This window comes from Ptychodera flava, chromosome 6, assembly GCF_041260155.1.
Source record: "Ptychodera flava strain L36383 chromosome 6, AS_Pfla_20210202, whole genome shotgun sequence".
Lineage (NCBI taxonomy): Eukaryota > Metazoa > Hemichordata > Enteropneusta > Ptychoderidae > Ptychodera > Ptychodera flava.
The window spans coordinates 1,395,524-1,408,252 of record NC_091933.1 but is presented as its reverse complement, the minus strand read 5'-3'; the positions used below and the strand labels follow the sequence as shown (position 1 = coordinate 1,408,252).

Sequence of the window (12,729 nt, the reverse complement as noted above, 5' to 3'; positions counted from 1 at the left end):
AAGTACTGGTCTAACAGCTTTGAAATTTGGTATACAGGTTTCTATAGATGAACTAAATTTGGTCTTTTTGAAATTATGATGAAATCTGCAATTTTTATTTTTTTGGGCAATTGTTGCCATTTTTGGAGAGAAAATTTTATTCTCAAAAAACTACTCATCAGATAGCTTTGGTTGACATGTTCTTTAGGGATGATTGGATGTGATATATTCAAAGTATGATGAAATCTTCAATTGTGTATTTTTACAGCTATTTTAGCCACTTTTTTCTGGCCACTGCCATTGAGCTATCAAAGATTTCCACCTTCTTCATCAACATGTGTCAAAAATAGTTATTCTCTACATAAACACAGCGGAGCTATATTGGTCGCTAGGTCGCTTGTTTTAATTTTTAGCTACTATAGACTATAGTCTATAGAAGCTATTGGGATGGGTATCCGTCCGGCGTCAGTCTGTATGTATGTATGTATGTATGTATGTATGTATGTATGTCCGTTTGTGAGGCGTCCGTCCACTCAAATATCTTGAGAACCGCAGTACTTACTGATTTGATATTTGTTGTGTAGATGAAAAATATGATTTTGAGAAACTAGTTTTTTTAATTTTTTGATATTGTTGAAAATAGGCAAATTAGCGCCAAAAATGTTTTTGGTAAAAAATCTTCTTCTTCAGAACCGCTGGTCAGACAGCTTTGTATTTGGTATACAGGTCCCTAGGGATAACCCAGTTAGATTTGTTCAAATTGTAATGAAATATGCAAATGTGTATTTTAAGGAATTTTTTTGTCATTTTAGTCCCCACGGACACCGTCCGGGGGGACTTATAGGTTTGGTCATGTCCGTGCGTGTGTGCGTGCGTCCGTCCGTGCGTGCGTCCGTCCGTTCACGCAGATATCTCAGAGATGCCTTGAGCGATTTCATTCAAACTTGGTACAAGGATTACTTCATGTGTCATACAGATGCACGTCGATTTGTTTTGTGATACGATCCAATATGGCTGCCAGGCGGCCATTTTATTACGATTTTTTCATGTACAGAGCCATAACTCAGGCATGTTTCAACTGATTTTATTCAAAGTTGGTACAAGGACATTGACCAATGTCATAGATATGCACGTCAATTTTTTTGTGATACGATCCAATATGGCCGCCGTGCGGCCATTTTGTTACGATTTTTTCATGTACAGAGCCATTACTCAGGCATGTTTCAAAAGATTTTATTCAAAGTTGGTACAAGGACATTGACTAATGTCATAGCTATACACATCAATTTGTTTTGTGATACGATCCAATATGGCCGCTGTGCAGCCATTTTGTTACGATTTTTTCATGTACAGAGCCATAACTCAGGCATAACTCAACGATTTTATTCAAACTTGGTACAAGGACATTGACCTATGTCATGCACATGCACATTGATTTGTTTTGTGACACAATCCAATATGGCCACCGTGTGGTCATTTTATTACATTTTTTCATGTCCAGAACCATAACTCAGACATGTACCAAGCGAATTTATTCAAAGTTGGTACAAGGAGATTGACCAATGTCATACATATGCACATTAATTTGTTTTGTGATACGATCCAATATGGCTGCTGTGCGGCTTTTTAGTTATGATTTTTTCATGTACAAGCCATAACTCAGGCATATCTCAACCAATTTTAATCAAATTTGCTACAAGGACATTGACCTATGTCATACATATGCACATTTATTTGCTTTGTGATACGATCCAATATGGCCACCGTGTGGCCATTTTATTACGATTTTTTCATGTCCTGAACTACAACTCAGACATGTATCAAGCGAATTTATTCAAAAGTATTTTTATCACAGACCTAATGAAGAGGACTCTATCCTCTCTGAGGACCTGTAATCAAAGTACCCATTAACAAGTGGGGACTGTGTCATCAACGATGACTTGTTGGTCAAAATTTGACTTACATTGTATGTAATTCTTGTACTGTATAAACCCTATCAATTCACCCAGAAAAAAATAATTAATATGATTTTAAATAATTGAATTAATTAGGAAATCATCAAAGCCAAAATAATTTTAGTGTAGAATTATCAGAAAGTTCAACTTTTTTTGACAGTTCATAGTGAAATGCTTACCATCTTGGAGGATTAAAACACGTAAAGGCAACTTTCCTGAATCCCAACTTTGATATATTCTGAACCACCATTTTGTTATCTCAAAGAAATTGCTCATAATAGTTTGTCATGATAGGGTGGTCAAATAAATAGAGATAGAGAAAGTTCTAATTTCCATTTATGGTTGACTTGGTAAGGATAAAATAAGATTACTTTTTGAGGAAAAAATAGAGTGTTCAATTAAAAGAGTGGTCAAAGTGATAGGGTTTTTATGGTAAAGCTGGGCTGTAAGATTCCTTGTGCTATTTATAGCAATTATGCAATCTGTGTAAACAGTGCAATGAAAGTGTAACATGATTCCTTATAATGCTTTTGATGACCTTGAACTTCTTAAGTTACAAACATTTGTCTCTTCAGTGTGCTTTCTCTGAGTATGTACAGTCTCAACTCATTCAACAGAACTTACTTACAATGTTAATTTGAAAGTTAAAATGTGCTTGGTTAATAGGATGAAAATAAAAGATAACCAGCTCAAGATTCTTTATAACCTGACAGATATGCTGTTTTATTATGACGTAAATCTTGATTTAAGCAAGTCTTGTTTACTTTAATTAGAATGTAATTAACTCTCGTTTATTTGCTATTATAGACTAATATAGTCTGATGAAATATGCAAATCTGTATTTTTACGGAATTTTTTTCCATTTTGGTCAGGCCATCCTGAAATGAGCTATCAAAGATATCCACCTTCTTCATCAATACATGTGTCACAAAAGGTTATTCTCTACATAACACAGCAGAGCTCTGTCAACTGTTGAGTTGCTTGTTTTTTCAAAACCGCTGGTCAGACAGCTTTAATATTTGGTTTACATGTCCCTAGGATGACCTTAGTGAGATAATTTCATACAGTCAGGAAATACTTAATTTTGTATCCATGTCTATAGTAGCTTCAGGGACTTTGGCCCTATGTTTTGATATTGTTGAAAATATGCAAATTAGCGCCAAAAATGTTTTTGGTAAAAAATCTTCTTCTTCAGAACCGCTGGTCAGACAGCTTTGATATTTGTTATTCAGGTCCCTAGGGATAACCCAACTTGGATTTGTTCAAATTGTGATGAAATGTGCAAATCTGTATTTTTAAGGAATTTTTTTGTCATTTTTGTTCAAAAATTTATTTCTTCAAAACCGCTCGTCTGACAGCTTTGATATTTGGGATAGAGGTTCCTACAGATAAACTAAATGGTCAAAAATGTTAAAATTGTGGTGATGTATGCCTTGTATTATTTTTAAATAATACTTTTATCAATTTTAATTATAGTCAGTTGATTTTAGTCGATTTTGCTAAAACCACTTTCTGCGCATGCGCACAATTGAAAGACAAAAATGAGAGTTGAAGAATCGAAATAGATGCCATCTTGTTTCTCGGACTAGTCTGATTTTTTACGTTGTAAACATTTCAGTGTGTATTTGAATATGTTTCATAAATGTATATTTGACAGTGATGGTACTTTTGCTGACGTTATGTATTTTTTGGTTCGAAAGGTGCCTTCGATCGACTGAACAATGATGGCCTCTGTAGGCGATAATCAACGGCTACCGGCCAATCTGTTATTGGCTGCAGATGTATCAGTCTTACCGAGGAAGGCAACCACTGGCCCATTGTAGGTTAGGCTACGCTTAGTATGCGCATGCGCATATAACAAGTTAGCCTTGGTTTGCAAGGACTACGGATACAAAAACGGACGCCATTTTGTTTCTCAGTCTGGTGCGATTTTTTTTAATTTAAACTTTTTAGCGTGTATTTGATGATGTCTCGTGAATATGAAGTTGACAGTGGTGGTACTTTTGTCGCTGTCGCGTATTTTTTGCGCGAAAGGCTCGTTCGATCAACTGCAGAATTATGGCCTCCATATGGGGTACTCACCCGGTACCGGCGAATAGATTTCGTTGCCTGCAAACCTGTAAGTTCAACCGAGGAAGGCAATCCACCAGGCCCGTAGTACATGTAGTATGGAGCTGGGTCCTGAGCGAGGCCATGCGCATGTGCATATAACTAGTTTGTGTCATTGTGGAGTTGAAGATATGCCGTCCTCTCGACACAACGATAACTTTTGCATTTTCTGTTGCTTATTTGGGGTAATTTCGTCAGTTTTGTGTTGATTTTGACATTGTTGATATCGATCGCTAAAGACAGTGTGTGCTTATATTTTGATCGATTTATTTAAGAAGTTCTCGCATTTAAGACTCATGGCATGATCCGACATGGCATGATTGTACATGATCGAGATTGCATTCACCATGATCACGGTCTGTTTCTAGCTAAAGGCGATAAGTAATGTTGTTTGTTACACTGTTGTTACCTATATTTCCACGAAAATACCATCATGGCTACTTGAAATCGTGCACTTGCATCCATGTAATTGTCAACATCACTGTGCTTGAATGTAGTTGACTCTTATTACATCGACTGCAGAGTGCACATATGTGTACGTGTGCAAGTCACCCCGTATCATAATCAAAACATTTTACGAGAAATTTATCTCACATGTTAAACTGAGTTCTTCTGTGAACGAATGCAAGCTATGTTAAATAACTATCGTGAATAGCAGCATATTATAAATATTTTGTACCTACCACTGTATCACTATCAGAAAATCAGAAGGAAACAAACCAGTCAGAGCATGGAGCTACACTCTATGGTCAGGAAAACTGTGGTCAGGATGATGCTGTCCAATTTTAACATTTGTCTCTTAGCACACACCAGATACTTATGACTGTCTCACAACATTTCCCTATCATTTTATATTCAGTTTTTATGATATTTAGTTTGCTTTTCACTATATTGTATGTCCTTCTCTGCTTTACGTAATTCAAAAGTAAATTTGGTTTTTGCCTACACACACTTGAGGGGTAAACTTATTTAGACTCAAAGATTAAGATGCATGGTTGACTTCACATGACAGTGTGGTGAGTGTAACAAGCAAATATTTTTTAATCAATGGCCCAAATTTATTTTCTATTTGATTGACAATAGATACATGTGTAATCAATGCCAACAATCCAGTTTAAGTAATTTGGTTTAGATTAGCCATTGTCCACTTATGGTACAATAGTTTGTTGCTATATTTTTCTCCCGTTCTGCATTTCATAAGTTCACCATTTCCTGTTTTACATATTTTTATCCTATTTGCCATTTTTGGTGAGATTCACTGAATTGGAAAGATATTTGTTACATCTCTATCAGTATCACAAGGCTGTGGGCAATGTTATAACATTCTGAGCAAATGCATCAGATGACATTGTGGTATCTTTCATATACTGACTTCAGTTTTATGTTCACTGTCTTTCTGCCAGATCATTTTGTGAAAATTATGATATGAAAGAGCATGCATCCAAAGTGTTCCGTGATATTGTCAATGGTTTGGGTTCATTCATCCAATCGATGTTTGTCAGCCCAGTGCCAGATAGAAGTGTAAGCCAAGCAGGTAAGGAAGCAATTCTCATTGTAAATACAATTGTTTATTGGAGTTGTTGGTTGTCTGTTGTAGACCAAAACCAGGGAAAGACATTAATGGTTGCCCAGTTGCCGGGGCCAATATAAAGGCCAGTGTTGGTTGCCCAACTGCACAAGTGAAATATCCATGAGAATGATTTTAAACTTGTGTAGGCTTCTTCTGCAAGCATATAGTCATGCATAAATATACTAGTAGCAGTGAGACCAGAGTAGCAGTGAGACCAGAGTAGCAGTGAGACCAGAGTAGCAGTGAGACCAGAGCATTCATGAATCTACCCTGAATATTCCCCATTGATATTATTGTTCCAACTTGTAGCAATGTTGCATACATGTTTATAAAATTTGATGCAACAACATTCATCAAATAATGTTTCTAGGGACACAGATGTGGGATGCAAAACAACAAACAGCAAGCTGTATGGTAGTATTCGCGCTGTTACCTACGTACAGACATTTCTTACATATACACAATAAATCGCTATCTGTCCCATCACCAATAAATGGAATATCCAAAAGTCTTTGCCAATTGGCAAACTTGTAACAGAAAAAGCTAATTGTCTATGCTCATAATTCACAGGTTCTATAATTGAGACCACTTTTACCAATTAAAAGCTTTTTAATTGGACAGAGTTGTTCTCATCCCTCAAACATTACTGAGTGCAGAGCCAAAAAAACATAGCCACTATACAGTTAGCAATTCTGCTTGTGATAGATGACGATAACTTGACAGTCCCATCCCTGAAAATTATACAGCATTGCTAGTGAGTAGGTTGGAGATACACAGTTTGATCTACTCTTTTTTACTAAACTAAAATTGCTGTGTTTTCTTGCCAAAGTGACAATCATTGGTATACATAGCTTTTACAAAGTTGCCTTGTTCTAACATGGAGGTAAATGCAAGACTTCTCTACCTCCATGGTTTGGTGAGATAGTGGTTTCTGTATGGAACATCATGGAGAAAAATGTTATATTTGAAATCAAAGTGGAAAAACCATTTTAAAGATGGTAATACCAGTTGAATAATTCAACACTCACTTGGTATAAGGATTCAAATGGCTGTATAAGCAACATTTTCCTTCTATCTTTTGGGTCAAAGCAGCAGATGAAGTGATATGCACAGTGATCCATTCAGAAGTATCAGGTTGAACAATAATCTCTCCTGTCTGCATGTATTCACTGATTCCCTTCATATTTTCACAGTTCCTCTACTTCTGCTGTGATATTTTCAAAGCCTGATTTGCTAAGACAATGGTTCACATCCTAAATAGTTTAAAAAGGTAGCAAATGCACTTTTTCCAATGCAAGTAAATGAAGTGGTGTACAGTCTGATGAAATGTAACATTGAAACAAATACTTTGAGACTCGAGAGAAAGGTACAAATATATATTTTTGTAGAATTCTGAGAAACATTTTCCTCATGAAGAAGTAAATATTCTAGACTGTTTTGAAGTAGTTTTGAATTCTCATGTCCTGGAAAATCCTGTACAATCTACCAGATGTAAAGGTTTACCAGCATTGTTTCTGAGAGAAAGGAACCTATTTTTTATTCACAGGACCCCATAGAGTTGCTTTACAATTTGACTGATATGCTTATTGACTGTGGCAAGTGATAGTACCATGTTCATAGTCTGTTCATCTACTGACACGTCAGGATTTTATGGATCAGGCTGACATTACATGAACATTTACACTGTTTGAATAGAATGACTGTTTGTCATAACATAAAAGTACATGGTGTTTTTTTAAAAATTGTAAATTGATTATGAGAAATAACATTTCTGCTCTATTTGAGAGAAAATAACATCAGGAATATTGGCAAGTGATTATTGAGTTTGGGCAAGTTATTCAGAAGTTATTGCCCTTTTTGATGCAAGTGATGCATTTATCTTCTGTCATGCAAACTGTAAGTCATGTTCAGTTTTTTAGCAACCGTGATAAAGTTATCTCATTAATTGAAGTATTTTCATTTGAACCATTGCAGTGACTGGAAGTGTAACTCCTGTTCAGCATCCAAGCAGTAGTGGACAAGCCATGATGGGTAACCTTCACGTTGGTGGAGGTGTTACACCACAACCTGCATTTGTATATAGAGGAATATGGATTCCATTAGTACAGGTATCACCACTGACCAGTGCAAAACCTACCTAGTAAGTATATCATGTGACTGACCACACGGACACCATTATCGAATGACCTGTCGACCTGTGACATCATGGCCTTGGTTTGCTAGCGTGGCGAGGCCATGATAGTAGGGTGGCCAAGCCATTTTTTCTCTTGTTTATACACACAGTTTAAATGGATTTTTAGCAAGAATTGGGTAAAAGAAGAAGAAAAAAAAAATTATTATGCAAATAGCTGTACCCAATCAAAAGTTATGAATTTTTAAAGCAATAGAAATGCCATTTTTTCGCGGACAATTTTCGGCAAATTTTGAAATTATTTCAATGAATGCCGATTCCTTCAAGTTTGGCAACCCATAATTTTTTTTTTAACTTCACATGGAATCATTAAACTATGTGTCTTGTGCACAGATTTACCCAATATTACGGAAAAATCAAGATTTGACTGATGCACAGTCTTGGATTTTGAAACTGTGAGTGTTGAAAATTGAAAATATTTTGTCTGACTTAGTCAAAATTGCGGCGGCACCGTACCATAGAAAAATGGATGGATTTTTTTTTATGAAGTTTGAATTCACATAACTTAAAAACTAGAGCTCACAATACAATGAAATTTTGTCACAATGTTATTTAATAACACTCAATTCTAACAAATCAATTTAAACTGCCAATTGTCTTTTAATGCAGTTCATTACAGCAATGAAATTGTAAGAAATAGCTGTCATTAACTTCAGCCTCAGGCAGGCTGTCAATGGTGTGTCAGTGTGACTGCCTTCCGCCGCCATCTTGAGTCACACTGTACTGAGGTCTATGAATGAACACGATTTTGTTTTTATGATTCGTACTTGTGCTCGTGGACAGATTTTCGTCATATTTCACAGAAATGTTGGAATGATGTTTAAAAGAGCATGCTACAAGTTTTATGGCAAAAATATGTATCTAAATGGGAAAAATCTACACCGAATTTACCGTACTCACTTTACCTCGTGTTTGCTGGCTAAAATTCCCAGAATATAACAAAAACTCACCACTACATGTAAATGGGATGGTCTGCCACTTCCTGGCCAAGTTTCACAGTTCTATGACAGCGTGCACAGGGCCCGAAAGCAGTTCCGTTGCGAAATAGGTATTGACTGGATTCAGAAGTGCGTGCCATGAGCGGCGACCGCTCGAGCGCTGTGGCCGGTCAGTACAAAGTGGCATTTTTGGAGAGGAAAAACACTATTTTTCTATCTTTTTTTCTTCAGTTTTTTAATGAAAACTGCCTCATACATCGATTTTAATTGGAAATATCCATTTTTCAGTAACCGAGCTACTTATTTCAGAAAAAATGGCGTTTAAAATTTCACGAAAATCTAATTTCACTTTCAGTGTGCGTGAGTTGCGTATAATGTCGCAACATTTTAGCTTAACTTTGGCCACCCTAATGATAGGCTTGCCCAAGCATTTTAGGCATATTTATGTCTTGATAAAATAATTAAACTAATAATTTTTCAAAATAAAATGAGCACAGTGCGCTCGTGTATAGTATGAACCCAGTGCCAGTGACCACTTGGTCGTAAATAATGACCTGACTTGACCTGTGATGTCATGCATTGATTTCGCTAATGGAACGATTGTGCGATATCAAACTGAGTAACTGGCTGGACTTGCCTGAAGTTTATTGGTTTTACTGTAAATGTTACGTCTAAGTCATCTTTCAAAAAACTTCTCTGCTGGCCGTGGCAGCAGCTTTCTTCTGAGGGTAAAATCACGGTCGCTTCTTGTGGAGGGACCTTGGTTGCGCAACAGATTACAAGACATCGTGAAAATGAAATTCTTTTTTTCAAAAGAGCAGATTTTTGACATATCGATCCGCACTAGCCGTAAACTCTGCTAGTAATAAAATACCTTTTTTCGACAGATTGTTTCTTGACTGGTATGGCAAAATATGCATTTATAGGAACACGTATTACTCGGCGTATTCAAGTACGAGTAGGCCACGTACTCGGAGTATACAAGTCCGAGTAAGCAGTTTTACTTGGAGTATGCAAGTCCGAGTACTCGGACTTGCAAGTCCGACTCGGTTTTGGAACTCGTAGTGTATGGTTTGAGATACTCCTACATACCTGTCGAAAGTGGAAGACTTAAACTTTTGCTCAAACTTTCCCTAAGGAATCTTTCAGCCATTCTCTTTCAAAATCAAGAATAAAAATCGGGTGTCACCGTGCAAATTTTGGTACTAGAGAAACAAACAATCCAGATTTACCGATATTCAAAATTCAAAATCCCTGTGTTAACTCTATGGAGAAAAATAAATTTTTCGAATTTTGAAAAACTAAGTAGGTGAAAAGTTTTCTTACACCAAGAGCTTTAAAATGAAATCCCACAAGTGGTAGATCAGAAACGAATTTAAAAGTAGGAGAGTCTGAATATCTGTCCCCGAGGCACGTTCTACCTTAAATAAGATTAGGCACTCATTTTGCCATAAACAATGGTAGTACACATGAAACACAGACCATGCAGAAAACTTAATTTCTTAAATGCTTTTAGAATGTGAAAAACCCATTGCTGATAGACTGAACAAAATGCAAACAGTGTTAGACTGAAAGATATCAAAATTTATACAGCAGCTAATGCCTTCTTGGAACTGTTTAAAGACCATGATATTACCATGCCCTGCCCGTCGCATTTTGATGGGTTGAGCTGAACCATGTGACTGACCACAAATACGCAGTAGTGGTTTGTTTACATGCCCTTGAATATGAATATGAAGATTAACAACTCATGTACCGTAACTTTACAGCTCAAACGTAAATCATAATCAATCACAATATAAAATGGAGCACTTGTAGGTAAAGTTGAGATACTTTTTTTCTGAAAACATCTCCGGATTTGCCAATTTTTTTACAGCGCGGGTGACAGTGCGTCGCGTATTGCTCAGTTTCTGGGGCCCAGTCGTCGTTCGCTCTTGAAATTTTCAGAAATTTTGACGGGTTTTCGTGGGTTCGCTGATAATATGATTATATTACCATGCCCTGCCCGTTGCATTTCAATTGGTCGAGCTGAACCACGTGACTGACCACAAATAAACAGTCACTGGTTTGTTTACATGCCCGTGAATCTGAATAATAAGATTAACAACTCAAAGTATCGTAACTTTACAGCTCAAATGTAAATCATAATCAATTACAAAATAAAAGGGAGCACTTGTAGGTCAAGTTGAGATACTTTTTTTCTGGAAACCTCTCCGGATTTGCCAATTTTTTACAGCGAGCGTGACAGTGTGCCACGTATTGCTCAATTTCTGGGGCCCAGTTGTCGTTCGCTCCTTAAATTTTTGGAAATTTTGACAGTTTTATTGGGTTCGCTGATACTATAATGGAAATAACAGACTCCGCTCTGACCATTAACGTTTATTTATGGGCGCAGGCTCGAGGAAAGCCAAATTAACGGGTCAGCAAGCCTCGCCCGTTAATTTTTGGCTTTCCTCTCACCCGTGCCCACAAATAAACGTTAATGGTCAGCGCGTCGCCCGTTATTTCTATAATAACAGACTCCGCTATGACCATTAGTGTTTATTTATGGGCGCGGGCTCAAGGAAAGCGAAATTAACGGGCTCAGCAAGCCTCGCCCTTTAATTTTTGGCTTTTCTCTCGCCCTTGTCCACAAATAAACGTTAACGGTCAGTGCGTCGCCCATTATTTCTATATTAATTTATGTCCCTTTTATGGAGACCTTTTAGGGCGCCCTCAATGGGAAGAATGAGACACCATGGTTACTTTGTTGTCTTCACAGTTGACTTTCATTTAGCTTGTTTACAGTTTGACATAGACTGTTTGTTTTATAAATTATCATCTGTTATTTCAGTTCAACTAATCATTGCTGAATCCTTTCTGGCAATTTATTGGATTTTTTAGCTGTTATAGTCTATAGAAGCTATTGGGATGGGTATCCGTCTGGCGTCCGTCGTCAGTCTGTATGTATGTATGTATGTATGTCCTTTTGTGAGGCGTCCGTCCACTCAAATATCTTGAGAACCGCAGTATTTACTGATTTGATATTTGTTATGTAGATGCAAAATATGATTATGAGAAACGATTTTTTTTAATTTTGTTGAAAATATGCAAATTGGAGCCAAAAAGGGGGTTTTTGGTAAAAAATCTTCTTCTTTATAACCGCTGGTCTGACAGCTTTGATATTTGGTATACAGGTCCTCAGGGATAACCCAACTTGATTTTTGTTCAATTGAAATATGCAAATTTGTATTTTTAAGGACTTTTTTGTCATTTTAGTCAAAAATTTATTTCATCAAAACCGCTCGTCTGACAGCTTTGATATTTTGTATACAGGTTCCTACAGATGAACTAAATATGATATATTGAATATATGATGAAATCTGCAATTTTGTATTTTGGTACAATTTGTGCCATTTTTGGTCGAAAATGTCTGATGCCTGATAGTTGGTATACAGGTTCCTAGGGGTTGTCTTAGTGTGCTATAGTGAAATTTGATGAAATCTTGAATTTTTGTATTTTTGGGTCAATTTTTGCCGTTTTTGGTCAAACTATCTTTTTCTCAAAAGTTACCCATGTGATAGCTTTGATATTTGGTATGCAGATTCCAAGGCTTTATCTTAATGTAACATATTGAAATTATGATGAAATCATCAATTTTGTATTTTTGCAGCTAATTTTGCCATTTTTGGTCAGGCCATCCTAAAGGAACTATCAAAGATATCCACCCTCTTCATCAATACATGTGTCACAAAAAGTTATTCTCTACATAACACAGCGGAGCTCTGTCGACTGTTGGGTTGGGTTGGTTAACCGGTCGTTAGGATGACCTTAGTGAGATAATTTCATACAGTCAGGAAATACTTAATTTGTATCCATGTCTATAGTAGCTTCAGGGATATTGGCCCTATCTTTTCAATTTCAAATTCAAATTCAAATCTATTTCAGAACTAATGGCCTCCGGCCAATGTGTACAAAAAGTAACTGTTACATTAATGTTGTATACAG

General features: G+C 36.6%; 1 protein-coding gene across 2 annotated transcripts in view; it reads left to right on the top strand.

Moving 5' to 3' along the window:
* The window catches only part of LOC139134552 (protein MON2 homolog), an 81,849-nt gene that overhangs the window by 35,221 nt on the left and 33,899 nt on the right, over positions 1-12,729 (top strand). For both annotated transcript variants that reach the window (XM_070701436.1, XM_070701434.1), the window contains exons 10-11: positions 5,447-5,577; positions 7,588-7,753. In XM_070701436.1, the coding sequence (XP_070557537.1) occupies positions 5,447-5,577; positions 7,588-7,753 (297 nt within the window). The remainder of the gene's footprint in view (positions 1-5,446; positions 5,578-7,587; positions 7,754-12,729) is intronic.